At 41.7% G+C, this 27,174-nt stretch overlaps 1 protein-coding gene across 1 annotated transcript in view; it reads right to left on the bottom strand.

The window, feature by feature from the left end:
* Positions 1–2,622: 2,622 nt before the first annotated feature.
* Positions 2,623–27,174, bottom strand: part of LOC139344243 (rho GTPase-activating protein 26-like) — an 89,897-nt gene continuing 65,345 nt past the window's right edge. The window contains exons 17-24 of the mRNA XM_070982207.1: positions 26,983–27,088; positions 24,132–24,291; positions 21,550–21,694; positions 21,051–21,222; positions 9,383–9,418; positions 9,128–9,238; positions 7,945–8,036; positions 2,623–4,741 (exon numbers count right to left, since the gene is read on the bottom strand). Of these exons, the coding sequence (XP_070838308.1) occupies positions 4,653–4,741; positions 7,945–8,036; positions 9,128–9,238; positions 9,383–9,418; positions 21,051–21,222; positions 21,550–21,694; positions 24,132–24,291; positions 26,983–27,088 (911 nt within the window). The 3' untranslated portion in view covers positions 2,623–4,652. The remainder of the gene's footprint in view (positions 4,742–7,944; positions 8,037–9,127; positions 9,239–9,382; positions 9,419–21,050; positions 21,223–21,549; positions 21,695–24,131; positions 24,292–26,982; positions 27,089–27,174) is intronic.

Raw genomic sequence — 27,174 nt, 5'->3', positions numbered from 1 at the left:
CAGGTTTTCAGCTGTTTACTCTGAATGGTACTCGTCCCTCCGCAGCGCATAACTCTGAATTGCAGTTAACAGAGCAGGTAGCAGGTTGCCATAGAGACCGGCCATCGGTGGGTTACTTACAGCGAACAGCACTGTGGGCTGTGGACGTGTACGAGCCACCATTCAATAAGAGCCATCATGTTTTTAATCAGCCATTCTGCCGAAGGATGGTCCCTCACAGCAGGGCTGCTTCGTGTACAGCGCAGGCTTTCAGCTTCACCCGCTAACTCGATCTCGTGGTCTTGTGCTGTAAAGAACATGGACTTAATGCCGCTCACGTCACCGTTGACTATTCTGGGGAAGATTTGACTCAAGTGTCTATTTGTCTGGGTAACTTTTGCATACAGTATTACAGTTGTTTCCAGGTGGTGGTGCTTCAGAAAACCAGCTTTAACGTGTAGATGTAACCATATCCCTGCTCATTTCTAAATGGCCATAGGTGTATATAGCAGCGCCGACATATCAATGTAAACAGTGTCTATTATTACAAAATATTTTTACATGGACATAACCTCTATACTCCTATACATCTTTCTCTTATCTTTCAGCTACATGTTTGACTAAAGGCCTTGTGAAAGGGAGACAGAGAGCCATAGAAATAAGATTTCAAATCAGGAAATAGATAAACACTTAACAAATATCAATGCTTTTGGAGATTGATCTATTGTTTTCAAAAAAAAAGAAAAAAAAGGACAATATTTTCTGCGATTTTGAATACGTCACCTTGATCCTCTTTGATATGAATAATTTTACCCAATCCTTTTTGTACATTGAGCGAGTCGAGAAAGTAAATATTTTTCTGTTTGTTGGTTTGTGTTTGATAAAGGTAGACGTGTTGAATACATTAGGAAGTGTTAAAACATGTTTGTCTTGTGAAGTAAATGTAAATTCTACGAGTCGATGGGAAAGTCTACATGAATGCTCACTGTGTTTTAAAGTTCTAAGGAAACGAGGGAGGGAGGGAGAGATGGAAGGTGAGACGGACTGGAGGTTTTTGCGTTATGTAAGAGTGACCAAAGCAGAGGAGAAAAAAAAAAAAAAGATTTAACAAACAGAAGTATTCAAGCAGTTACATTTTAAGTAGCACTTATTATTCAACTTCTAGTACTTCTTATTTTATTTGAAAGGTATCTTTTGTAAAGGTCCAGGCTTTGGATCCCTTGTACATTGTTGTGAGGATTTACTGGTCACATTAAAATACAAAACGAAATGGAAAAAAAAAAAAAAATTTTAAAAAAAAATTTGAATCTCCGCTTAAAAGTAAATCTACAGAGCCTCACAGAATTGCACTACCCTCATACCGGGTGATAAAGTCTATTTTGTTTAAAATACATGCAAATATTATCTTTAAAGATTAAGGGCAGATCATGTTTCACTGGTACATATGGCTATGGCTTTCATTGAAGTCTGTTTTGTTCATATTTCAGTTATGTAAATGTAATCCAATGTAAAAACAAACAAAAAATATAAAATGTTTGTTTAAAAAAAAAAACAATAGTTTGTTTTACTTCTGTATTACACCTCCTCTGTAGTCAGTGTCGGTATTTTCACCTATTTGATTAAATGTTGACTTAAGTTATCTGTGTTGTTCTTTGACATTGGATTTGGCATCGTGTTGGTAACAACTTGGATGATGTTTTTTGTCATCACTGGTTCAAAGTGGAAATTCAGCAGAACTGATTTCTCTTTTAGTTCAGACATCTTACACAATAAAGTTTCCTGTTTTTCAACGCTCAGCTCCAGTGGTTTTATTTTGGCTCTCTGAGAAATAATCTCCCAGCTGTAGGGAGTGACACCATAATAAAGTGGAAGAGGGATCATTGAAGGCATTGTCGGCTATTCTGGGAAATCTGCGTATTTACTTAATTGATACCACTCGTGCAGTTGTGCTTGTTTAGCATAAAGACTGGAAGCAGGGCAAAGCAGCTAAAATTACACGTTAACTGTTGTAAAGCTCACTAAATAACAAGTTGGATCTCATTTGTTTAATCTCAATCAAAACTTTAAAAAACGACATATTTGGACGTTACATGTTGGAATTATTTCTTGGCAAACAGCGGCTTGTTGTGCATGTTCTTAAGTGAACTTTTAGGGTTTTCAGTAGGTCTATATTTGAACTTTGGAGCCAGGCTGGCTTTCCCCATGCATACAAACTTCATGCTAAGCTAACTGCCTTGCAATAACCATTAGCCAAGCTATCTGCATGTTACTGTTTTCAGAATCCCCATTGCTAACAACATAAACAAGCCAGGAGCGATTACCTTTTTACGTCCCAGTGTGCAAATGTTCCACAGTTCCCCACATGCACTATTGTTGCATCATCGTTGCATCGTTGGCTTTGCTGCGCAAGATGATTGTGATACGTTTAAATACAAACAGGCCAGAGTGTTTCGTTCCCCCATACCAGGATGATAATGGATGCAGGTGGGCTTTTCTCCAGCATTGCAAAGGCAGGTCTTTCTATGTGACCCGACCACATTATTATGCGGTCAGGTCACAGTATTCTAACCACAGTATGAATATTCAGACCGGGCACTAAGGCCAAAAGAGAAATCAAGGACCCGAGCTGCAGCTGTTGAACACTTATCTTTAATTCTGCACAATCTTCACCAAATTAACCAAAACATCTGGAAGAATATTTAAGGCTGTAGATAGACTTAAATGATACAAAAATCTGGGCAACAAAGATGGAATTAAGGAATTAAGTTAGTATGCTAAAAATACAAAATATAAAATTTCATACTTAAAAAAACATTATACCTTATCAAATGCTGTGTATTTATTTACAATGTCGATAAAACAGCTCAAAATGAATACAGTTCAGGATCGCGCCTTTAAGAAACTCTCATAAATAAGAAGTTCAGGTATGAACAAAGTAGTCTCATTTCACATTAAAGTTTTTTTTTTTTTTTTTTTTATGCTCCCATTTGAGTTTCCTGTTAAAATGCTAAAATGGAATATTCTGCCCTAAAAGAAAAAATAAAGTTCAACAAAAAACTTTAGAGAAGTTGATAGAGACGTTCACCGAGCGGTTCAGGCTAAAAGTTCAGCTTTGACTCGTGAAACGAGGACATTCATCGGAGCCCCAAAGCAGACCAGCTTCCATATATTATACATATTGAACGATTGTAAAGAATTGATAATTTCTCCGAAAATCACATCTGCGTTTCACTTACCTATGAATGATAGCCTTGGCTGCAAACACTGAATGCAAATGTAAATGTCTGTCGTCTTCATATAAAACACTGGAAGCATCGCCTTTGTGATCCTACATGTTGCAGTGGGCCTTGACTGAAACTCAGGCGACTGTGTGCCATATTGTGACTTTGTCTTTGGTTGCTGGCTCTCTCCATGCTGCTGAAGATTAAAGCCTCTGCATGACGAGGAGAAAAAACATCCAGCCTTAAAATAAACGCATAATTTGGAACACCAGTGCTCTGTGATGTGAAAAACACAACAGCCGGGCTGATCAGAATTCCCAGAATGGATCGAAACAGTGCAAACATGACTCGACACTATACGTGATGCGGGATCCAATTATCTCCAATAACGGAAAAATATTGAAGCTGTGGAAGCGGAGCGAGGCTCGCAGCCGGGCTTGTGTTAACCAGCAGGAATTAGCTGTTACTCCTACGCCGCTTTGTAAACTGCTGATCTGCTTGTGGAGCTTGTTTGAAATGTTTCACATTTTTTTGTGAGGGCTCTGCAGGAAGAGGCATTATAACCCAATGCTGACCTTTTGGCGAACTGTTTTCAAGGCGACCTCATCCTGTGCTGATCTGCCCCGGGGCTCCTGCTGCTGAACTGGAGCTCTGAAACATAAGCCAGGTTGAGTCTTGTCCTGGGGAATTACCGGACCACCACAGCGAGAGCTCACGAACACATTTACAGCTGTGCAACAAAACCCAATCATTTAAATCGGCTTTAAAAGCTCCGGTACCCCAGTGCGTTTAGCCGTCATTCAAACAGCACACAGTGGGGGGGTGAACCAGCAAGTCCAAAGTTAAAGGCCACTTGCTTTGTTATACGTTCGCTGTCACCATCTCCACAGGAAGATTGTTCTATTTCGAGCTGATAAAAAGAGGAGATGCTGAAGCAGTGGCAGTGCAGATCAAAGTGATAAAGCAAGGGCAGAGAAATCACAAACCTCTCCGCTCAGAAATATCAACTACAAGTGATTTTCTCTCTCTCTCTCACACACACACACACACACACACACACACACACACACACACACACACACACACACACACACACACACAAACACACAAACACACACATTCCAGGTTCATTACCACATAATTTTCACCAGGACTTGGGAGGTCATCCACACTAATCCAATAACAGCCAGAACCACAGTGGGGCTTTTTTTTTCCAGTGCAATTCACGGTTCTCCCTCCAGTCCGCTACGCTCCGTTCCTGCATCACATCCATTCCATATGGTTCTTCTTGGTCCAGTTTCAATTCCCAGTCTACTCAAGACAAGTCCTTGTACTAGTCCAGTCCTGTATACTCTGAACAGTCTTGTGCAGTCAAATCTAGTCGAATACAGTCCGGTTTTGGTCAACTCCTGTCTAGTTTTGTCTGGTTCGAGTCACCTTCTCGGCTCTGGACTATAAAAACTCCACGTAGTTTTCGGGTATCAGTCCCGTCCGGCCGTCCAGAGTCCCTTCCAGCCAACCGGGCTCCCTGGAGGCATGAACTGAAGAGAGAGAGAGAGAGAGAGAGAGAGAGAGAGAGAAAGAAACATTGATTTTTGTTTAAATGTGTCAAGATGAGGGGAAAAGTGCCTATGAATATGGCACCTAAATATGTGGACAAACACATGTCCACAGGCACATGTGCAGATAGTGTGAGAGAGACAGAGAGGAGGGATGGGGGAGACAGATGCAAATAATTGTTAGCAATTTCACATGTTCCTCATTATCTAAGAGCTTCATATCCAAATATTTTGAGCAGACATCTCTGGCAGCAACATCAGACGCCAATCACTGCTAATAAGCGAGTATGAAATATGCACGATATCAGCTCCAGACTGGGCCCTTTCTATACTGTCAGCGGAGAAAACAAGCTAACGACCAAACATTTAGGTCGACAGTGTCAAAATAAACAGCTAACTAATTATGGTTATGTATTTTAAAAGCAGCCATGGGTTTGCTGTGGAAGAGTCTACTGAATTAATCCCATCATATTAAAATTGTGAGGTAATTGCATTCAATTCATTTGTCCTTGTCCCCCTTCGTCCCCCTCTGCCAAAAAAACTGTGAAAACTGACAGGCCATGGACAGTCTCATCTAAATGAACCGCTTTCATGCACATATGTTTTGATTTTGGAGGGAGATGCATGAACATACTTCACACTGTGCCAGCTAAACTGAGCTATGTTATGCTTTGACGTTCCTTAAACCAGTATTAACTGATTTTTGGGCCACTTGGGTTAAGAGGAAGAGGCTGTAAACACAATCTTGCAATACTATGGCCTTATGAAGTTGATACAGCCAACACATTAGCAAGCAATTGCCTACATCCAGAGCAACCTATTTAACATTACACATTCAACATCTGACTCATTAATATGAAAAAAATGTTGATTAGTGGAATGTTAAAATGTTAAATAAATATGAACAGATATGAGAGCATCATTTATTAATTTGAGAGGAAGAATCAAGTAATTTGAGAGTAAAAATTAGTAATTTGTGCACAACTGAAAATAAGTTGGCTGCAGTGAATAAAGCCTATATTTCCATTTTTGTGTATTGTTTCATGCTCTTAACATTGACTGGAACACATTAATGTGTTTATGTAAAAAAAAATGTCCCCAATTATTTCTCTGCTTCTCCATTTCCTGTTGATTGAGTGTGAGGCAGGAAGATGTAAACACATGGCAAGTGCATAACTGTGTATGAACTACAATAATACCGCAATTTTGTTTAACTGTACGTTGCTGTGTCGTGCGGTATAAATTGTTGTTGGAGATCGACTAAACAACAGGACCTCTGGCAAAATGTTTCTGAAACACAGGGGGATAAAAGGAACATTGATGCAGAAATAAATTGTGTGGTGACCACATTTTGTCCTCGCAGGGAATTTAAGTGAAAAATGCTGCAGACCATGCTACCACAGAGCTCCATCAAAGAAAGAATGTGGACAGGGCACACGGTTTTTGTCTGTCCTTGATCTTCATGGATCTGCCTGATTTAAACAAATGCTTAAAAAAAAAACAAAAAACAACCTCTTCCTTTGAATTCAGTTTGTGTAACAAAGTATGGATAAAAATCGTGGTAATATTCTGCATAACAGCTAAGATTAACACATTTGTACATTGTACTGTGAGTATACAATGTGTCTTGGCAGTGTCCGACTCCACCAAACTCCCGGCTAATCCAAGAATGGGCAAGGAGGTGGAGCGTGGGTGGAGTTGAGGTAGGCTGAAAGAAGCCTGGCTGCTGAAACCAAGAAGGCTGTAAACATGTTTATTTCTGCTCTAAAGTTGAGTATTTTAATATAGGAGTCTATGGGGATTGACTCGCATTTCGAATCAGCCTCAAGTGGCCATTTGAGGAACTGCAAGTTAGCTTTCTTTTTCAGCTCTGCTTGATCTTTACAGAATTTTTGTGGCCACTAAAAAAACATGATGAGGCTGCAGCATGAGCACCACGGGATAGCTGGGATGCTCTGTCCTTGGCTAGCAATGAGCAGACTGGGGTGTTGAGATACTGCTGTAGGTATTGCATGTCCCCAAGGTCACATTTTGACCTAAAGGGCTCCGATGACACTGCTCTGCATTACATAACCAGCAACAGTCTTAATGCAGCTAACTCTATTTAGGGTTTGGCGGTCTGAGAGACCATGTGTCAACTGACATGACCAAAAAAGTGAATCCCTACCAATCCTGAGTACGTGTGTCTGTTTACCGACAGGGATTTACAACATACCATGACAACTACACACTTCAACAGTTATTCTGTTTGATAACAAGTGAGGCGGCATAAGCGCTACATAACTACTATTATTTATATTCCTCTTTATCTATATATCTTTAAATCTGTGCAAATCTGGTCTTCATTAGAAGCGCAGAGGCAAAGAAAACAGGGGAGATAAATGTGATTTACAGTTTTGGCGTTGGACAGACTGAATTTAAGCTGGAGAGGAACGAGACTGGCTGTATCAAGATTCCTGTAAAAAGAGAGGGTGGAAAGGAAAGAAGAAATAGAACGAAAGGAAGCCATTGAAAAGTGGAAATAATATTTTCAATGCTTTCCTGTGTCATCCTCTATACTCATTTTCAGCCTAAAACTAAGCAAATGACTCCTCAGATCTGAAAGATATTAAGTTCTTGGCAACACGTTACACTTGACCGCGTCTGTTACAATCTAGTCTGCTTGCCAGCCTCTAATATTCCCTGAAGAAGCAATAAGTGTGCATCCAAGCTTAGTTCAAAGCCAGGTGCTGGACAGAAATAGATGTGACACACAGAATAATACATTATTCACCCTATGGATTCAAGCAGTAATTTACTGCAAGGAGTCAACTAAAAAGCTTCTTCATACAACTCCAATGCACCTTCCTCCATCCACCACCATGACCACCAGACCTTACTGAAGGAAAAACTTATGAGAGCAATGACAGGGAACCATTTAATTTCATTATTAAAATGGTCGTCAAGGGAAAACGGTGTTAAATGCCTTCCAGTTCTAATGTTTTGGGCAAAATCCCTTGACTACTTGGATAAATTTAAACACATTTCCTATCCCAAGGATGAAATCCAACACAGAGGCTAAATTAAGAACAGCAAACTCCCAAAGCTGACTTTCCCTTATGACAGTAATTGTTTGTTTCTAGTCAAACACCAACCCACATTCTTTCCTTTTCCCTTTCTGCTGGCTACTTCAGAGCCTGACTCACCGTTCTCAAAGATGGTCCCAGCGATGAAGGACAGCTCGGAGTCATGCTCTGCCTTGCAGGCATACAGTGCTCGAGCCTTCCTGCCCACAATACTGGAGGCAAAAAGAGAGCGAGAGTGAGGCTGTGGGCTGATTCAGAGGAGAAAAAAAAAACAAAACAGACAGCTTTCGCTTTGAAACAATGCTTCATTTAGACACCTCGAACTTAAGTAACACCACACAGGTCATTATTTTATATGAACTGTTTTATAAGAACCAAGTGGTTACATTCATAAATAACGGATGTTTTCTAGCACAAGTCAAACTCTGCAGGAGTGCTTGCTTTGGACTGATTTAAAGTTCTAGTGTTTGCCTTTTTAATGGAAACATAATGGCCATATATTATGCATTTAAAACTACCGTTTTTCTCCTGCTATAAGTCATGTTTTATGTTCCTGTGGCTTATATGAAACCCCGGTCTGCTGCAGAATCTGCTCTCTGCCACGCACAAGGAAAGATTTGAGGGTGCAGAGCAGCGGCGAGGAAGAACAGCTGCTAGCAGCAGCGCCAGGACTCTCCAGTCAGAAGCAGCGTAAGGCAGTCACACCCTGTGCGCCTGCCAAGGTCAGGGTGAGTAAGTGCATCCAACTGAGGTGCATTTTTACTTTAATTCAATTACAAACTGACTAATAGAGTAATAGAGCGCATCATTAATCTAAGATGCTATATTACCTTTTAAATTCCCTCCTTTCATTAGAAAGGTCATGGTCCACCATATGATGGCTCCCTGCACTCACAGCAATGAGCCTTTGGCTTAAAGAGTTTTCTTCTTGAATTACCTTGCTGTTCTTCATTAATTCAAAGTAATCTGGCAACAGTCCAAACATCTGGAATGATGAATTTTGAAGAGCTACTTAGGCAAAGGAGAGCATATTAGCATATCACTAACAGCAATCTAATCATTTACTGAACGGTGCTCGATGGATGCTTGAATCAAATTTCCAGGCAGTCCAACACCTCCAGAGTTCGAACTTCTCATATTATAAACTCACAGTCTCTTTCTTTATGCTCTTCACTGCGTCACCTGCACACAGCCACACACCTTCAGGGCTGAGAGTTCCCCCGTACACCTTCAGCCTTCTAATGCTTCGCTGAGATTAGTGACAAGCTGCGATTAAATCATGACACAAACAATGTGGACCAACCTGACAGGTGATGAGTCACTGGAGGCTGAGGACATCGGCTGAGGGCTCGATGGAGCTGAGAACATCGGCCAGGAGGGAGAACGAGGTGAGGTGGGGCTGGGAGACGTTGCACTGATGGACACACACACAGAAACGTGCAATTTATAGCATTGGCAGTATTAAAGAGATTTAAATAAAGAGTCATTTCCACATGCTCTGGACATTATCAGCTGTGAGCAGTGCGACAGTCTCAAGTTAAAGACACATTTTTCGTACCTGGTTGGTATGCTGCTACGACTCTTTGGGTTCAGCCTGGAAACACAAGATGAAATAAAAAACCAAGGTGAAGTAAGCCATCCTAATTAATGAGCCACAAGGTTAAGTACTAAAATGTTTCTGGGCTTGTGAAAACAAAAGAAAGCTATACTAGCTAAGCTGATACTAATTTGGACATTATGCCTCAAGAGAGATCATGTTACTGGGGGGATTTCCTTCTTCTTCTCAGTGAGGTCTGTTTGCATTCGCTTTCCAGCACACATGGAACAAATGACATGTATACAGAGAGGAGCTTGCTTGGCAAAAACAAATAAATAAATAAAACTGTTATGATAAAACCCTAATCATTTAGCTGCAAGAAGAAACTGACTCCTTAATAAGTCTCAATGGGTGATGTAAGTCGCTTAATGTGCTCCAGGCCTGACTGAAATAACAACCGTAGATGGCTAATAGCCACGATGAATAATACGGTACATTAGCTGACTTAGCCGTGGATATTCTCGTCCCCATCATGGTTCTGGTACCTGGTCAATATATGAGCTAACTGGCACATTTGACAGTTACGCAGACAGTGAGGACAGACATGTAACATCAACACTGATAAGACAGCATGGTTACAGACAAAATGAATATTCAGATCTGGTTCATTTATCTGCTGTGATCATACAGAGCTGTAGTGGGACTGTGTCCAAGCTCGCCAAGGACGAGTGTGCATCCACAGTAATGTCATCCAATTTCAAAACGGTCACTCGGCATGATGCTGCAAACCATAATTCATCCTTCTATATCCAACCAAGCTGTGCGCTTTCATCAATCCATTTATCATTCCATCCATCTAATCTAATGCTGCAAGATGCTGGTGAACCGACACACACGCATGCACGCACACATACACACATCGACCGTGTTGATCATTCAAGTCTCTCTCTCAGAAATGACACGCACGCCGATATCCATCACAGACTGCCCTGAAGGCTGAACGGTGGCGGAGGATGAGAGAAGGTGAAAGACGCAAACAGAGGCGTGGTGAAGGCTGGAGTGAGCCATAATAAAGGGAGGAAGGCAAACAGAAGAAAGGCGAGGTTTTGCAACAAGCTTTGGCATCATTTTCCATGATGACTGTTTCTTTTTTGTGCTTAAAATGTACGTGGATTATTACTCAGGGAAATCTGTCACACACAAGGCCAGAAGACAGAACACCCACCACTTTGCATTCACGCAGCACCGCTGACAAAACTGAGCCGGGCTGCATCGTGACACATGTCTCAGGCCTAGAGAGGAGATTTTCTGCTGCCTCTGCTTCCCCATTACTTCACTGCTCTGCCCAATAAGACCTGAAATAATACTGAAAAAGCCTCAAAAGGCAAGGTTTAGTTTGATGTTCAGTATAGTTTGATGTTCAGATATTAATAACCTCTAACGTGAGACAATCATACAGATCATTTTCTATAAGAAATCTCGTCTGCAGGCTTCCCTGCAGAGACAATTTGTCTCAAGTGTCTAAAGGCTTCAAAACTGTTTCTTGAGCCTGTTTGTTCATCACCAAGAACTGGTTCCTCCCTTTAGATTTAACTAATAATTGAATTGAGTTTAAAAAACACATGCTGGCGCACAGACTGCCTCTACAATCTGACATTCTGTTGCAAGAATTGAGTTACATGGTGCAACTGCAGCCAGTAGTGCTGACATTCACTTGTGTACACGGAGGAGTTTATGCAAGAGAAGGCCTGGGAAAAAAAAAACAACAACAAAACTTTAAGAGCAGAGTGCAGCTACGTGACCACACCCCACTGCAAGATGCAAGTGCCTGATGCAAGCTGCTGACAGAAAATCGCATTTGTCAAGGTTTTGGGTATTTTCTAGCCTTTGCATTGTTTGAAATTACACAAGCAACCATGTGAGGAGCTCAAAATTACTGGGACTTTAAGTGCTTCTTCTAATTATGAATGATCTCTCCTCAAACCCTGCGAGAGCCACATGGGAGGAGCTTCAAACCATTTCATTCTTAAATTCCATGCAGTTCCCAAAGTTCTCAGACATGTCAGACTGAGCTTTGAGTGCACGGTGATGGAGAACACATCTATATTTCTGTTTGATGTAATGGTGCATCCAAGAAAAGATCCAGCAGGCACTCTCATTTTTAGTTTTAATTTGATCTCCACCAACTCCTGAGGCGAATGTCTAGTCCTCTCTAAATGCTCCGCTGTGTTCACCAGCTAGTTGCTACATCCGTCTGTCTGCGGTTTGGTGCTGGACGGAAACAGTAAAGCTGCAGCTTGTAAAAACAAAGAAAAACAAAAAGCTGGAAGATGCTAAAAGCTCTGAGCTGCAGAGAGCTGGGCGATAATTTGCTATGGGGAGTTACACGCAGTGCTAATAGAAAAATAGTGATTAGAGCAGCTTTACGGTTTATCATTTGGGAAAAAAAACATTGGTACTGCACATACAGATGATTAGCGCAGGCAGAATATTGACTATTCTCCTGCCTGAGTCAGACAGTTCACTCCCTGTTCCCTGTTTGTTATTCTGCAGTACACAGGTGAGTCAGGGCATTAGTGCTCTTTCTCTCTTATCTACCACTCTGCACATAACATCAACTCATTCAGAACAGGGCCCATTTCTTTAGACCATAGATTTTCCTGTTTTTTTTTTTTGATGACATGAAATGTGGTTGCCATAGAGACACAGCTATATCCTAAGGCGAGATTTGGGGTAATCATGGACTGTCTTTCTTTACGTGTGATCCACTTCAATGACCACCGTTAACGCTGTCACACGTTCAGGGACACAGAGTTGGGAAGTGATGCATGTATCTCCTTTGCACATGTCGTTAGGGGGACGCCAACAATGCACTCAGCAGCAGATAATATGGAGATCCGCAGTGGGATCACATGTAGCCAACTGACAAATGCAGACAGAGTGATGGATCTGAGGTGGAAAGTTCATTCTTGGAAGCAGCTGTTGTCAAAAAGGACTTCGCCACGTGGTCCACTCGCAGCTGTCAACTTTGTGAATTGGCTTTTTAAAAATGAATGTGAATTAGTGTTAAGCAGATAGAGGTCTGACTGATATCCAAAATAGATTGTAAACAGCGCAGTAATTGAAAACCTTTTAATTCAGCGATAAACTGTGAAACTGACCTTGACATAACACAATATTGGTACATGGGCTGCAGTGCAAATAACTAACACGATGATACATACTGTTAAGTGTAAATAAGAGTGAATAAACAAGCTGAATTAAGCCTATTGAAGACATTTAGCACAGCAGCTTTAACACTGTGGGTCTCATCTCTTTTCCAACATGCAGAACTGGTTCCATTTCTTTTTTTGCATCACTCGTCGACAGAATTTTGCTTTGTATTTTAGACCTCTGACTTACAGAGAAACCAGCAAAACGCTGTGGTTGTATTCCTTTATTTATTTAACCGTCCGTTTGAGTGATAGTCTCAACGATCCACCTTCTCTCTCCATTTGTCACTCACTGCTTGTCAACGCACTCTCTCTCATTTGCCTCCTCTGTTTCAATTTCTCTCCATCCTATCCAGCCACATCTGAGCCATTCTTCTTCTCTCCCTCCCTCCAGCAAAGCTGCTGGAAGAGACGAGGACGAGGTGATTTCCAGCTGATAATCAAGACATTTTGATTGAATGTATAAATCAATAGCGTTTTCTCTCCTCTGCTTCGGAAAGACTGAATTTTCCTCAGATAAGGCTTCGCATTTGCCTGCATGCTGCAGAAAAAATGATAAATACTACAGGTTACAAAGTGAACCATCTTGATTCAGGTGGATGCATTCACACTGGCAGCACATGAGGCAGCTGATTTAATTTAACTGATGTCTCACCCTCCTCCACCTGACAGGCCATCAATTCACAAAGGCACAAACAACAGATAATGACAGCATCTACAATCAAAAGACAGTGAATGTTAAAGCAATGATTAACATTTTTACAGCCTCGATATGGAAAATGACAATCTCAAATTAAAGGGCAACAATGTGCTTACCAACAAATATAACGCGTGTCAGTGTTTACTCTGACCTGCTGATGCAAATGCATTTTTAGGAAGATGGCAGATGCTACTGATCTGCAACAACTACATGCAATTCTTGTCTTTGACTTGACCAAAATCTCCTTGCAGATCACATTTCTTTTTATAGGCGACATATAAAGTTCAGGTTTTCAACCCCTGGGAAGATCCCTTAAGCTGGAATGTATCATCTTCTGCTTAAAGTCCGTTCACAAAGTGAATCTGCATGACCCGCACGGCCTGCAAATATCAAGTTTGCGCTACAAAAAAAACACAAGGGTGCAAAAAGCACTCTTAAATATTTCAATAATGAGCATCATAAATTTTAGCTGCCGCTGTCACTGGCCCTTCGCTGTCTCTCGTACTTCTCTCCTCAGTGCACACTTGTATCTGTACTCGTAAATATATGGCAGCTTGATGCCATTAAAAAGCACTGACAGAATCTCACTTTTACCCTAAATTCCTGCTCATGCTCTGCTAGTCTGCTGCTCTGAGTTTTCAGCTACCAATTAATGCCAGTCCTTTCACTTTTCAGTTTTCCTCGATCGATGTTCCACTACCCTGAAGAGACTCAACACTTTTTCACATTAAAAGTCCTTCCCATCATTGACAGGCTTTGAATGTGGGAAATTGGTGTGCCTTTGCAGAACGCTACAGCCAATTTCACCCTCTTGATGTCTTTATTTTCTTTTTCACCCTGCCTGTATTACAAACTGGCATTGATTTGTTCGAGCTAGTATCTATGGGCACTGGCTTTTCTATGAGAATTCGCACTAATTAAAACAAACAAGGGCACATTGGGAGAACAAAGGCAGCTGTATTGTAGTCATTCTGTTGGAATAACAAGGCTTACGCACTTGTTGATTCATTTCCCTGCTTATTGACTATAATTCTGACTGCTCTTTTCATCATCATCATCATCCAAACGGATCAAACTGTATCAGGCAGTCACGCTTGTGACTGTGCAGCTTGAGGTGCTGATCAGCGTTACGTGAGCTGATCAATGACATTTACAGTGGAGCAGATGGGAGGGCTCCCCACTGAAGAAGGCAGAAAATGCCACAGAGAGGAGGTCTACAAAGAACTTTCTCAGATTTCAATGCCTCCGGTGAAATAGAAAATATCCAGCGTTATCTGGGCTGCAGCTTTAAAATCCAACTCGAAACTTAAGTTGAATCCCTCATGTGTGACCGACAGCGTAACATCTGAAGATCTGAGAGCGTGAGAGCGAGAGGGATTGGGTCTGTATTGTGCCGAAGGCAAAAAAAAAAAAGGAAACGGGGAAAAAAAAAAAGGAAATAATGGGGAAAAGCAGCAGAAGCAGACACATGTAACCCGGTGACTGGCACGACACGGAGTGTGTCCGTAATTGGGTGTTGTTCTGAGAGGAGGAAATATTTCTATGACAGGTTTCCTAGAAAACATTCTAGTCACAATGGAGATTATTTTTGGCATCCCACCCATTGCATGTGTTTGTCGGTAGGTCTCATTTAATTTCACAGCTCTTTCTCTCTTTTTGTCGAATTTTCCTCCATCTGCTCTTCACTCATCTTTTCCTTTTGTAGCTCTTCTCTCAAATGACAGGAGGAATAAACAAAAATTCACTGATAGGAAGACAGAGACTGACAGGAAGAGACGTTTTGCCATTTGTACTTTCACCGTAGTATCATCAGGGTCAAGGTCACGTCCGCGGGGTCAGCAGTCGTATTAATCATCTGCTGATCGTTCACGTGTCACAGAAGTCAGAAAGTAAACTTCTACTCTTTTAGTTATTTCTTTAATTTATCTTTTTCCTGCATTTGTCGACCAGAGAGAGTCACAGGGATCTGATTTGTTTGTGAGAGAACAAAATAGATGTCTTGAAAGGGGTGTGAAGAAACCTGCAGGCATTTCTCGCCTCAAAAACAAACTATAAAAAAAAAGGGGGGGGGACCCTGTCCAGTAGTCAAGGCGCCAAAGCTGGAAATAACATCCGCCTCAGGGGAAGGCAGGGCTTTTGATGGCCCAGTTGTTAACCTCTGACCTTTGTCTCTCCCTCTTGTCTGTGATGAAGGTGCAGGCTGGCTTTGAGTGATTGAGAAAACACGGTCTGGGCTGCAATCCCAGTCCATTACCCCAGACTGACTCTGTTTGCTGATTGTTTAAAAATGAAAGGGCTATAAAAGGGCTTTGATAAATCCAATCTTGGGCATCCTTAAGCTATCTGAGAAGCTTACTTATTCAAAGTAGAATTATTGATCTTTAACTTTGCAAAGAAAACAGGTTTTGTTGCAGGGATGTAAAGAGGGACTTGCATAATACAGGATGAAAAGAGTCGGAGTTATCCTGACTTTTAGTTTGTAGTGTAACACAGCTCCAAATACACTGGATACTACACTACCCATAATGCAACTCAACAGCGTATCTTCGGAAAACCCTCCCTCTCTGGCTGCGAGCTAGCAGAGCGACACACCTTCGTCGAGAGATCATCTCTCTGCTGTCTTTTTAAATATGACTCTCTCTCTCTCTTCACCTTAGTTCTCTGAGCACCACCCAGTCTTTGCAGATTCTTCAGCTTCATCCTTTCATCAGCCCATCAGCCGGTCAGTCTCAGCAGAATCAGGAGCCTTCACCACTGCCACCAGTGTCTGGACTCCGTAGGGGATTTATCTTCCTGCTGCTCAGGGCGATGGCCCTCGATTACAAAAATCTGGCTGTAGAGTCTAAGCCAACGTCTCTAAAGACTTAATTATCACATATCATCTGTCATAATAAGCAATTATTTAACTGGTTATCATCATTAACTGGTTTCTCCTGATTGAAATGTGTACCATTAACAATGTAAAAAGAAGTTTTCATTGCATGCGTGGGCAGGGTTACACTGAACGTGTCGGTGAACTTGAAACACTTTGTTGAACCTGAATCTTTTGTTGCGTGTCAACATTCACCTCAACTATCCCTATCAAGATAAGTAATACTCTTTCCTCTTTAATACAGTTACTGCTTCAGTTCAACTTTCAACTTTTCGGCTGTGGTTTGTAAACACAAAATTCAAGTTCAACGACACCAGAGGGATTGTGTGCTCATGATCTGGCCCCTGAGGCCTGTACTACTAAGGAGGATCTTGGGCAGTTCACTTCTCGCTGGAGTACATCGTCATCATGCTGCACACCTAGGCTGCGCAGGATCAGGTCATGTTTGAGATAAGAAGTCAGCACATACAGTACAGCAGCGCCTGTTGACCAATTCTCTTTGAAAACGGTATCATCAGTCACAGAAGATCCTGTGGAGCTCAATGCATGGATCATGAGAGGGTCTCTTAGAAGGGTAAGTGACCAGCGAAGCCCTTTGACTGTAACTGATGATATAGCTTTTCTAAACCGATATCCTCGTACAGCACAACCTGACTGAACCACTAAAACCTTGAAATCGACCTTGAAGCCTGTTGCTGGCATCAAATCCAGAATAAGTATGTATTTACAAAAATCAATTAAGTTAATGAGGTAAAATATTAAATATATTGTCTTTGTACTATTTGCAGTTGAGTACATGCCAAAGGCAGGATTATGGCAGGATTAGCAAATTATCATATCCTGTAATATTTATGTTTTACTCAGCTTCCAGAAGCAACAAATGTGGTTTCTTTTATCCCCCTTAAGCCATCATCTTCTTTTTTTTGCTTGATTTAAAGGTTAAACTCAAGGGAGTAGCATAATATCCAGAAATTCAAAAAGCCACTTATCATCTAATTCCCACATATCATCCTTTAGTTACAGGTTCCAAGGACAACGTACAAAACAAAACATGTGTTGCTAATTCATTCTGTGTCCTATCAGAGGCAAAATCTATTATCCCAAGCAGTGAAAAGGTTTGCCGTCTTTGTCCTTGTCCAGAAAAATTTAGTATCGTGGCAATAAAACTTGTCAGAGGAGTTTTTTTTTAGTATGCTAAAATGAGATGTCAAGCATTTTTCCCCACTTAAAGGACCAGTGTGGAAGATTTGAGGGGGGTCTATTGGCAGACTATATGAAAATAATAATCATGTTTTGTAACTTAGACTGAGCTTAGATGGAGCAAGTCCTCTTCCACAGTGTCCACCATGCTGTACTGGCACGTTCCTATAGTAGCCCTGAATGGCGGCCGCCATACATGAGGGTGAGTTGAGGGGTTTACAGTTTGTTGAAACCTACAACCTCACTGCTCGATGCCACTAAAGCCTACACACTGGAGCTTTAAGGTTAAGAAAAACCTCCCTATACTTGATGCAAACATAAAACCTTTCATCACACAATGCTCAGTGTGTCATCAATACTTACAGTATCAATCAGCAAAGAATGAGTACAAAAATAGATATTTATTTATACGGCTTATTGTCAACCAACACCAGAACTTATATTTCCTTAAAAGGGCAATTTGATGTAGATCTAGATTTAGATTGATCTCATTACTCTTACTCATTTCCTGACTTTACGGATTAGACACCCACATACTTGCGAAAGACGCCACATGAATTTCCCGCAATGTGGGACTGTTGCTTTAAAAAGGACAACTTGGCACAATCGAGAGAATCTCGCTATCTCTTTCTTGGCCTTGGCAGCTCCTTTGAAATTCACACTTTACAGGCTACTCCAGCAAGAACGCTTTAGAAATACCCTTTCTCTTCTGTTTTCTTTGTGGTCGCTCGCAGAGAAGCTGAAAATCCGTCCGCAGTTCTATCGTTAAATCTAAAATAAAATCCTCTGCTGTTCATGCTGAGCTGGTACAGTTGACCACACGCTGCTCTTTTTTCATGTATGAAAATAAAATGGAGCCGTTATGCAAGTGTAAGGAGCTCTTAGAAACTGCAAGACGCTAGTGACTAAGATTGGCTGGGGCAGAGTTAATGACAGGAAATCCATTTGACCTTGATCACGCATGCATGCATACAATACACACATGAAAAGGGCCACACGTATAAAACACTTTACAGCACTATATTCCACACAAAGCTGAAAATAAGGATAGATGCTTTCGGTGAAATTTGCTGCCGTATCATGACCAACAGGTTGTTCACCTCAGCCATTAAATGGCTCTTTAATGTGACTCATAATGGGAGGACGATCTGAGAAAGCTCTTCTGTCTCCCTTTTGCTCTCGGTGCTCTTGAATATCTCTTTCAGGCTCTTGATCTCCCTGCTTTAATTTTCTTGTCAATTTTTCATTTGCTCTTCCCTCCTCATACCACCAACAAGTCATTACAGATGACATATCTCTTTTGTCTTGGTCTTGGCTCAAGAAATGTCAAAAAATGTACAGAAATGTCCTCGAATGTGTCCTTTTTCTCCAAGTTGAGCGCTTTGTGGACTCACACATACCTCACACCTCATTCTGAAAGGATCATAACTTTTCAACTTAAGGGATAGATGGGTAATATTATGGAGGATGACGCTGCTTATCAAGGGGTTCATATTTCATTTCCTTACTTTCCACATTTATGGAATATCATCAACTGCAAAAAACAAGTTTTCCATCTCAGCTGCTGTCATTGCAGGACTCATTACGGGGACTTTACTGAGGCAGAAACAAAGCCATGACAAGTATAATGTTTCTCTACAGTCACTGTACATGGGCACAACATAACTGCATGCATGTGCACAGTTGTGGTTTGCAGTCTTTCATTTTGACACAGTCTGAATCCGTCATACACAAAATACATGTTTTTGTGTTTGAGGTGGCTCAGTGGTAACACTATCGCCTCACAGCTAGAAGGTCCTGTGCCTGCTGCTTGAGGAAAAAGGGGCCTTTCTGTGTGGAGTTTGCATGTTCTCCCTATTCTCAATATTCACGCTAATTATTAGCATACAGCATTAAAAGCAAACGTTAGGCAATATGTGTATTATTCAAAAATAATCCATGTTTTTTTCCTGTGTGATGTTGAAGAGCACTAACATTTAGAATAAAGGTACCCCGTCTCCAGAAATGTTTGGACGCTGTGTAAAACATAAATGAAACAGAACATGATAACTTCCTGATCATTTTTGAAATATACTCAATTGAAAATAGTACAAAGATAATATATCTAATGTTTGACCTCGTCAACTTCATTGATTTTTTTTTTAAACATATGTTTTCTGAATTGGACGCAGCAACACGTTCGAAATAAGTTGAGACAGGAGCAACAAAAGACACCTGTTCGGATCATTCCACAGGTAAACAGGTTCATTGGTAACAGGTGATACTACCATGACTGGGTGTGAAAGGTTCAGCCATTCACAAGAAAGGATGGAGCGAGGTTCACCACTTTGTGAACACATATCAATGTGAACAATATATCAAAAGAAAAGCGCTAAATAACAATGACAAGGACCTCACATCTAGAGGTGAGTAAATAAAGAAAAGCTGGATGTAAGAACTGTCTCTTAGCGAGAGATTAAGAGGACGGAGAGTAAAGGGGGTGGAGTGGAAGCGGCAGCGGGAAGACAGACGGAGAAAAATAATCAGCGGCGACGTGCAATTGTCTTGGTGACGGCGTGTACTTGAAGCTCTGTCGCTGCTGTGTCAGTAAATGAGATGATTGGTAGTGCAGGTCTCCTCTTGGTCTAACAAGGTACATGTCAACACCAAAGCGGCATGAAGAAACACGAAGGACAGAGACAAATGCAGAGGCCGTGTGCGTGCATCCGTACATGATGTGTGTCGGCCCATGTGCCTGCATGCTTGGTCTCATGTTGCTGTGAATTCCATATGCAGGTGTGTGTGTTTACACCTGTTAATAACCTCAGCATGGGCGTGTCCAGTGTTTATGTGGAGATATACAATACCTCTCACAGGGAGAGGGGCTTGTTCAGACCTGTGCAAATATTTTTGTTTAAGTAAAGTCTTTAGGTTTCATTTGTGTAAGCTTCTAGTTAGACATTGAGGCATTCTGAGAAGCGGGCATAGTGTGTAAAATAAATCCAAAATATACATGACAGGTACTTTTTATAGTTTGATTGTATTCAAACCTTATTTGACTTGATTATGCAAGTGTTACGTGATATGTTTATGTTTGCATGTATGAGAATGGGCTTTTGTGTACTTGTTTTTATTCTAAATTTCCATCGTTCAGCAGAAAGTAGACACAGTCTTCCAGTGTTGGTGCAGTTGGAGTTTATATCGACAACCCGCCAGTCAAAAGACTACTTCCCTAAGCTCTTAACTGCCACATATGCACCTATGTATGCGGACCTTTGTGTGTGTGTGTGTGTGTGTGTGTGTGTGTGTGTGTGTGTGTGTGTGTGTGTGTGTGTGTGTGTGTGTGTGTGTGTATTTGCTCATGTATTCCTGCACCTGTGAATTTTGTATGCATGAAAAAAGTGGATGCATTCATTCTTGAAGCCTCAAATTTGTGAGTGCATTTGAATTAAATATTTGCGTATGTATTCGTGCATGTCTCTCTGGATATGCAAATGATTTTCTGGTGGACTTATACATCCAAAAGTGCTTGTGTTTCCTCCTTACAATTAGACACTTCAACTTACAGTAAATAGCTCAGACACTAAAGTGAAAGGGGTGAAAATGAGATGCTGATATCTCTCTTCTTTAAAATAAACAAATGTAAATAACAGGGCTTATAGTATGTACCTGTATGAGGAACTACAGAGGTTAAATTCAGCTTCATATTCTGATGATCTCACTCACAGCGAGCTGGGCCGGATCTGCCGGGCGTCCTGCTCTCCGTCGTTGCTGGTCAGGCTGTGTCTTGGGGTTCGACCTTGGCTGCTGCTGTTGCTACTGCTGCTGCTGTTACAGTTGGAAACGGGCTGCTGCAGCTCGCCAATGGCGGCATTGACTACACTGTTCCTCTTTTCACCTACAAGAATAAAGAAAGGTTTATAATCTCTTTGGTGTTTTCAGATAGAAACATATTCTCAATATTTCTAAAAGCAGCCACTTTTATAGTGATATTCCTTTTCTTGTTCTACAATCGTACATCTGTTGACTGTGAACTTTCAGTGATCATATTTATGCTTTTCAACAAAAACTGGTGGTTTTAGAGACTTCATTTTCTCTCCAAGTCTACCATATGTCAACACGCAGCAGGTGTGACTCAACTTCAATGAAATAAAATAAAAAAATAGGAGGAGGAAAACAAGCAATCAATACATTCTATTGTTCTTATCCGGCAATTTCAGCTCACCTTTCTGGGAATGTGTCGGTGTGTGGAAGAGCGTGAGAGGCCTCTCGCTGCAGGATGGGGCTTTGCTCTCGGTACTTCTCCTCCTGGGCAGGTTGAGCTGCATGTTGGTCGAACTGCCTCCAGAACTTGGAACGTCCCTGAATATCTGCAGGATGAAGACAGCCGGTAAAGCGTGAGACATTTATAAAAGGCACAAGTGAAAAGTTACCAAAAACTACTTTTTTTTTTTTTCTCCTCCATTAAACAACACAGTACAGCTTGTTCCTATTGCTGGCCAGCTATTTATGTAACTGCACGGCAATGTGGCTCACCTTAATAAAAAAAAAAAGGTCTAAGAAAAGCAACATGACACAACACAAAGGTCTACGAAAGCACCAGTGGTGCTATGAGTCACTATGCCGAATTAATTGCATTCTTTCTCTCTATCGAAAAGAAAGATGGTCTACTACTGTTTGAAAGCTGATCTAATATTTCTTCCTGTGTTCATGCTATTGAATTGCATCCTTTGCATATTAGATCCTGCTAAACACAGCCACAAAGCTGCTTTGTCTAATACTACTTTTAACTTGGAATAATTACACATGCAGGAACGTAACAACGAGGGGCATTGTGGGCTTCGCTCTATGATTCTGCGGCACTGATTGGGACACGGTGAAATTTATTTCAACTCATTGACGCACAATTGGGTAAGATGTGGAACACCCCATGCTGTGATAAAAATACATATGTACTGTGATTGAAGTTTCTTATCCCCTCTCACCAATAATGCATCTCTATATTTTTCAAACTTCGTGTTTTTTCCATAAACTAATGCTGCTCTGCTTGAATCAGTCCGTTACTTTGGCCCAAGTCAAACGTCATCATCCCTACTTCCATTCATCTGTCATCCCCTTTTTTGCTGCTTTTCTGCCAGCTCCACACCCATAGCTCCACTCACGAAGGAAAGGGGGGAAAAAAACAGATGTGAGTGCTTGAGAACCCATTTTAACACACTGAATTTGTTGTTTTAGAGTGTCATAAGCAAGATCACATGAAACCTACAAATGTTTTAGTATGCCAGGAAGCCCCTTGAGGCAATAGGATTTGTGACACTGGGCTATTTAAATAAAATTAACCTGACTCGACTCGAAGCTCAAGCAAATCATTTCAGTACTGTTGACACCAAAATGAAATCTTTTCATGTCACGAGACAGTTCGATTGTCAAGGTTGGAGAATGAAAAGGATTCAAGGCTTCATCAGGTTGAAAGCAGCACATGAACAGCATGTCTGAAAAATGGATCTAATCCTGTTTTGTTATTTTCAGCGAGAGGGCAAATATGTGAAGTGCAGACGCTCTTTAAAGATTCAGCATGCATGCCCCATTTGTTTCGTTTTGCACGTTGCACAGGGGATAGCTTATGTCTTGGATGTCTGGAGGATGCCGAGGGCTGCCATGTCTTGCGTGTGTGTGTCATTCTTGCAGCACACACTTCCACTGTCCGTGCACACGTTCATGCATGCGAACAGGTGGGGCACATGTGCTGTTCGTCTGTGCGTCTGACCGTTTGTTTCCTTCACTGGCTGAACATACTACATACTGTGCATGCACAAAGCTAGGGTCTCAAACAGTCAGGCTGATTTGTCTGTTGCCATGGTGACATCTGTAAGCAGCTTGTTCTGCCAATAAGCTGCTTGGATCTAAAGGGGAAAGTGGCTTTGAACTGTATATAGAGTATGTACACGTGTGTGTGTGTGTGTGTGTGTGTGTGTGTTTGTATGGGTTTATGTGTGTTTGTGTGTGTGCGTGTAGACATGTATTACTCATGTTGTGGGGACATAAACCTGTCTGCACAGTCAGATTGTGGGTATTCATCTTCCTGACAGGGACAGAAGCCAAGTTCTTGTAACATAAATCATTTAGTTTTAGGGTGAAGACTTGGGTTAAGGGGCTGCACGGTGGAGCAGCAGGTAGTGCGCGTGCCTCACAGCAAGAAGGTTGCTGGTTCGATCCCCGGGTCATGCGGGGCCTTTCTGTGTGAAGCTTGCATGTTCTTCCCGTGCATGCGTGGGGTTCTCTCCGGGTACTCCGGCTTCCTCCCACAGACCAAAAACATGCTCATTAGGTTAATTGATGACTCTAAAATTGTCCGTAGGTGTGAGTGTGAGTGTGAATGTTTGTTTGTCCTTGCATGTGGCCCTGCAATCGGCTGGCGACCGGTTCAGGGTGTACCCCGCCTCTCACCCATTGTAGCTGGGATAGGCTCCAGCCCCCCGCAACCCCGAAAGGGATAGGCGGTACAGATAATGGATGGATGGATGGACTTGGGTGAGGAGAAGTCTAGGTTAGGGCTTAGGGTTAGGTAAGTTTCCAGGAAATTAATGTAAAATCTTTGTAATGGCCCCAAAATGTGACTGGAACACGACTGTCTGTCTCCGTGTGGCACATATAAATGGTCAGATGTGTTAACAGTTGCTTTAATGTGCTGTTAGATGGAAGTTAATCCCCTTGACAAAGCCATGGGATTCACTTAATCCTCAACAACGTCACCAAACTGCTGTTTGTTTTATTCATTTGTATACGTACACGCTCGCACCCTCTTACCCTCTCATGGTGCTCTATGAGGATCTCGACTACAATGTTCTGGAACTTAATGTCCATGATGGCTGCCACCGTCTCCTCCTGGGGGCGGAGCAGAGTGGGACCGAAGACCACGCCCAGGTTGGCGATGGTCATCAGGTTCTGCTGGTGGTGACTGGCCACACTGTGGAGGTGAGATAGATGAAGAGAGAGGATGAGCGCTCCACATTCAACCCAACTTAAAAAACGTGGAGCCTGAATATTTTTAAAGCTGCACTACTCTATTTTTTTTATGACAAATGGCTCAAATATGCAATGTGAAAGGGGTCACCTGCAGAGAATACACCTGACTCTACAAAGAGTTTTACCATCTTTCAGCTCATCGTTGTGGGTTTCCAGTAGCAGAGGTAGATATTTCCCTTGGGAGCAAGTGGACATCAAGCAGAGCTGAAAGATGACTAAAATACTGGACTTTCATTCTGCAGGTCGCTTGGAACATGACTCTAAATGAATGTAAATAGACAATTGTTTGCTAAAAATCACCCTAACAACTTCATGAGTGAATAATATGTCAGTGGTTGTTTTTTCCAGATTGTTCTGCTGCCTCCAAAAGGCTAAAAGGATAAATTACAAATGCTGTTTTAGCTACACTGAGACTCAGGGAACTGAAAAACATGAAGCAAAACACAAAATATTCTTTGAGCTTGAAGATCCATATTGATCTGGAAATAGCAGCTTCATCCCAACTGAGACCAAGACAGACACTCAACCAGCTCAACAGTTACTACCAGAGGCATCCCAGCAGGATTTCTGTACATGGCCGCGCTGTCAGAACATCTAGCCGGAGTCAGCACGTAGAAACACACCATTCAACACCTTAAGATGCCCCCTTCCCCGGAGAAGAAAACTAGAGAGGTTTATGACATGACATGTGACAGCTGTGGAAAACATTTTAACAGTAAAACAGCAAGGGCCCGGAGGAAAAGACTGAAAGAGCAGCAGCAACAAACAGAGTGAGCTCTCTGCGAACAACAGGTAAAACCCATCGACGGGGAGTCAGTGGACTGTCGGCGGAGAATCAAGGTGATTCGGTTTCTCTGTTTATGCTGTGTTTATGCTTTTGCAACATGTTTTAGTCGAGCACAATTTCATGGATTTCAATGATAGAGAGTGCTAGACAGGTAAGAAAACCACATCAGAGTAGAATAAGAATATCTCCCAGAATGTGACGATGAATCACCCTGACCTGTGCTCTCTCTCTCTGAGTGGTAAAGTATTATTTGCCTCTGTAATCAATACACTCATTTGCCAGTTTATTAGGAACACCTATGATATGAACACCATCATGATTCAACTGTGTGCTCATTTTGGAGGACATACGTGTAGTCTGAGGTGATGATGAGTTGTCTTATACTGACATGGGTTTCTATTATTTGGCCCACTGCAATAAAGGTAGGCAAAATAACAGGAACACCATTATATAGGAACCTTCATGAAGGTAGGATTTATTGCAGGACTGTTTTAGCTAAGTCCACCTAATAAACTGGCGGCTGATTGCATTTTCTCTATTGGCTGAAGAACCTTTTATTCCCTGGTGCAATACTGCTTTTACAGGGCAGTGATGTCAGTAAGCCTTCTGATCTGATCTGATCTGAACTGAACTGAACGAGACAGAGAACTGAGGTGTGGTTAGTGTGATTCAGCCATTCAACCTTTAAGACAGCTGTAATCCACTAAGCCTAGGTAAAGATGTGCATGCCCTCAAAATACCCCCATTCACACTCATCTATATGCTAGGTAAATATGGCTGGGGTCCCGTTTGTCACACATCATATCACGCCACTGCTGTTGAGGAAAAACCTGATAAAGCCAGAAGGCTTAGATGTGGGTTTAGAGTAAAAACACAATGCCTGGCGGCTGCCTTAGAGGAATAATTGCGTATGAGCCAACAGTGTCACGCCCTGCTTTTTTGCTTATGGGCTGCAGCAGCTTGTGGTTATGTAATCCACAGACAGACAGACAGACAGACAGACAGACAGACAGACAGACAGACAACCTGTTTGATTTGTAAATTTTCATGCCTACACAGTATATTGTTGCACATGTTCAGTACAAAAACAACCAAAATGTGGAGGCAAAGGTGGGATTTGAAGAACAAAAAAATGAAGAGGCACTTTTCAGGGGTCAGCACTCATAGAGAGAATGAGATCTTTGCAGGGGTCTTACAACAGATTTGTTGAACTTAATCATGTGGAGTGCTCATCAGTATCTGCCCTGCTGAAATGTCCTTGAGCAAAACAGTTCCAATCAGCTCAAAGGGTGAGTGGCATCCTATTTCTCCCCCCTGTAAGCACTGATTTGGTGATTTGCATGTCAAAAGACATCAGGGTTAAAACATGGAGACATTTTTCTAAACTTTATGTTGCATATGACATTGTTTCAAGAGCATCTGCAGCTTTATTTTAGAATAAAACCACGTCATTTGAAATCCTGTTAAAATAACAGTTATAAATATTTAAAAATGTATCCTGGTTTTAATCAAAACATGAGGATACTCCTGGCTTTCACAGAAATACCTGCGCCTGACCATTAATCTCCCTTTTCTAACAATAAGTCGAGAAAAAGATTTAGCCTGCTGGCTGCTGGATGGTTTGCTATGTTCAGTACACGCTGCCTTAATGCAATGCAACAACAATCAAGCAAAGGAGTATTACAGCAGTGTGGATGTAGAAAGAGCAGAGGGCAGAGAGTTCACTATTAGAGCTACATAGTAACTGCTACACTGACATACTGTGCTCTTCCTTCGGTGCACAATGTTTGACGCAGCATAATAACGAATGACCGCAGTGGCCCATGTGTGATATTCTCCACCTACTTTCCCAGGTGTTTCATCAGCAGCTCCAGCATCTGTCTGTTCTTCTCGGGGAGCCGGTGCACCAAAGCATGGATCTCGGTCACCCTGGCCTCTGGGTTGTCCAACTCTGCAAAGAGACAGATACGAAGACAGCAAGAGAGAGACGGTTAAAGACATAAAAGACTTCAGCTTGAAGTTCAGAGAATCATATTT

The sequence above is a fragment of the Chaetodon trifascialis genome, chromosome 16, assembly GCF_039877785.1.
Source record: "Chaetodon trifascialis isolate fChaTrf1 chromosome 16, fChaTrf1.hap1, whole genome shotgun sequence".
Taxonomy (NCBI): Eukaryota; Metazoa; Chordata; class Actinopteri; order Chaetodontiformes; family Chaetodontidae; genus Chaetodon; species Chaetodon trifascialis.
The sequence above is the reverse complement of the archived record's forward strand: the minus strand, read 5'-3'. Positions and strand labels throughout refer to the sequence as shown.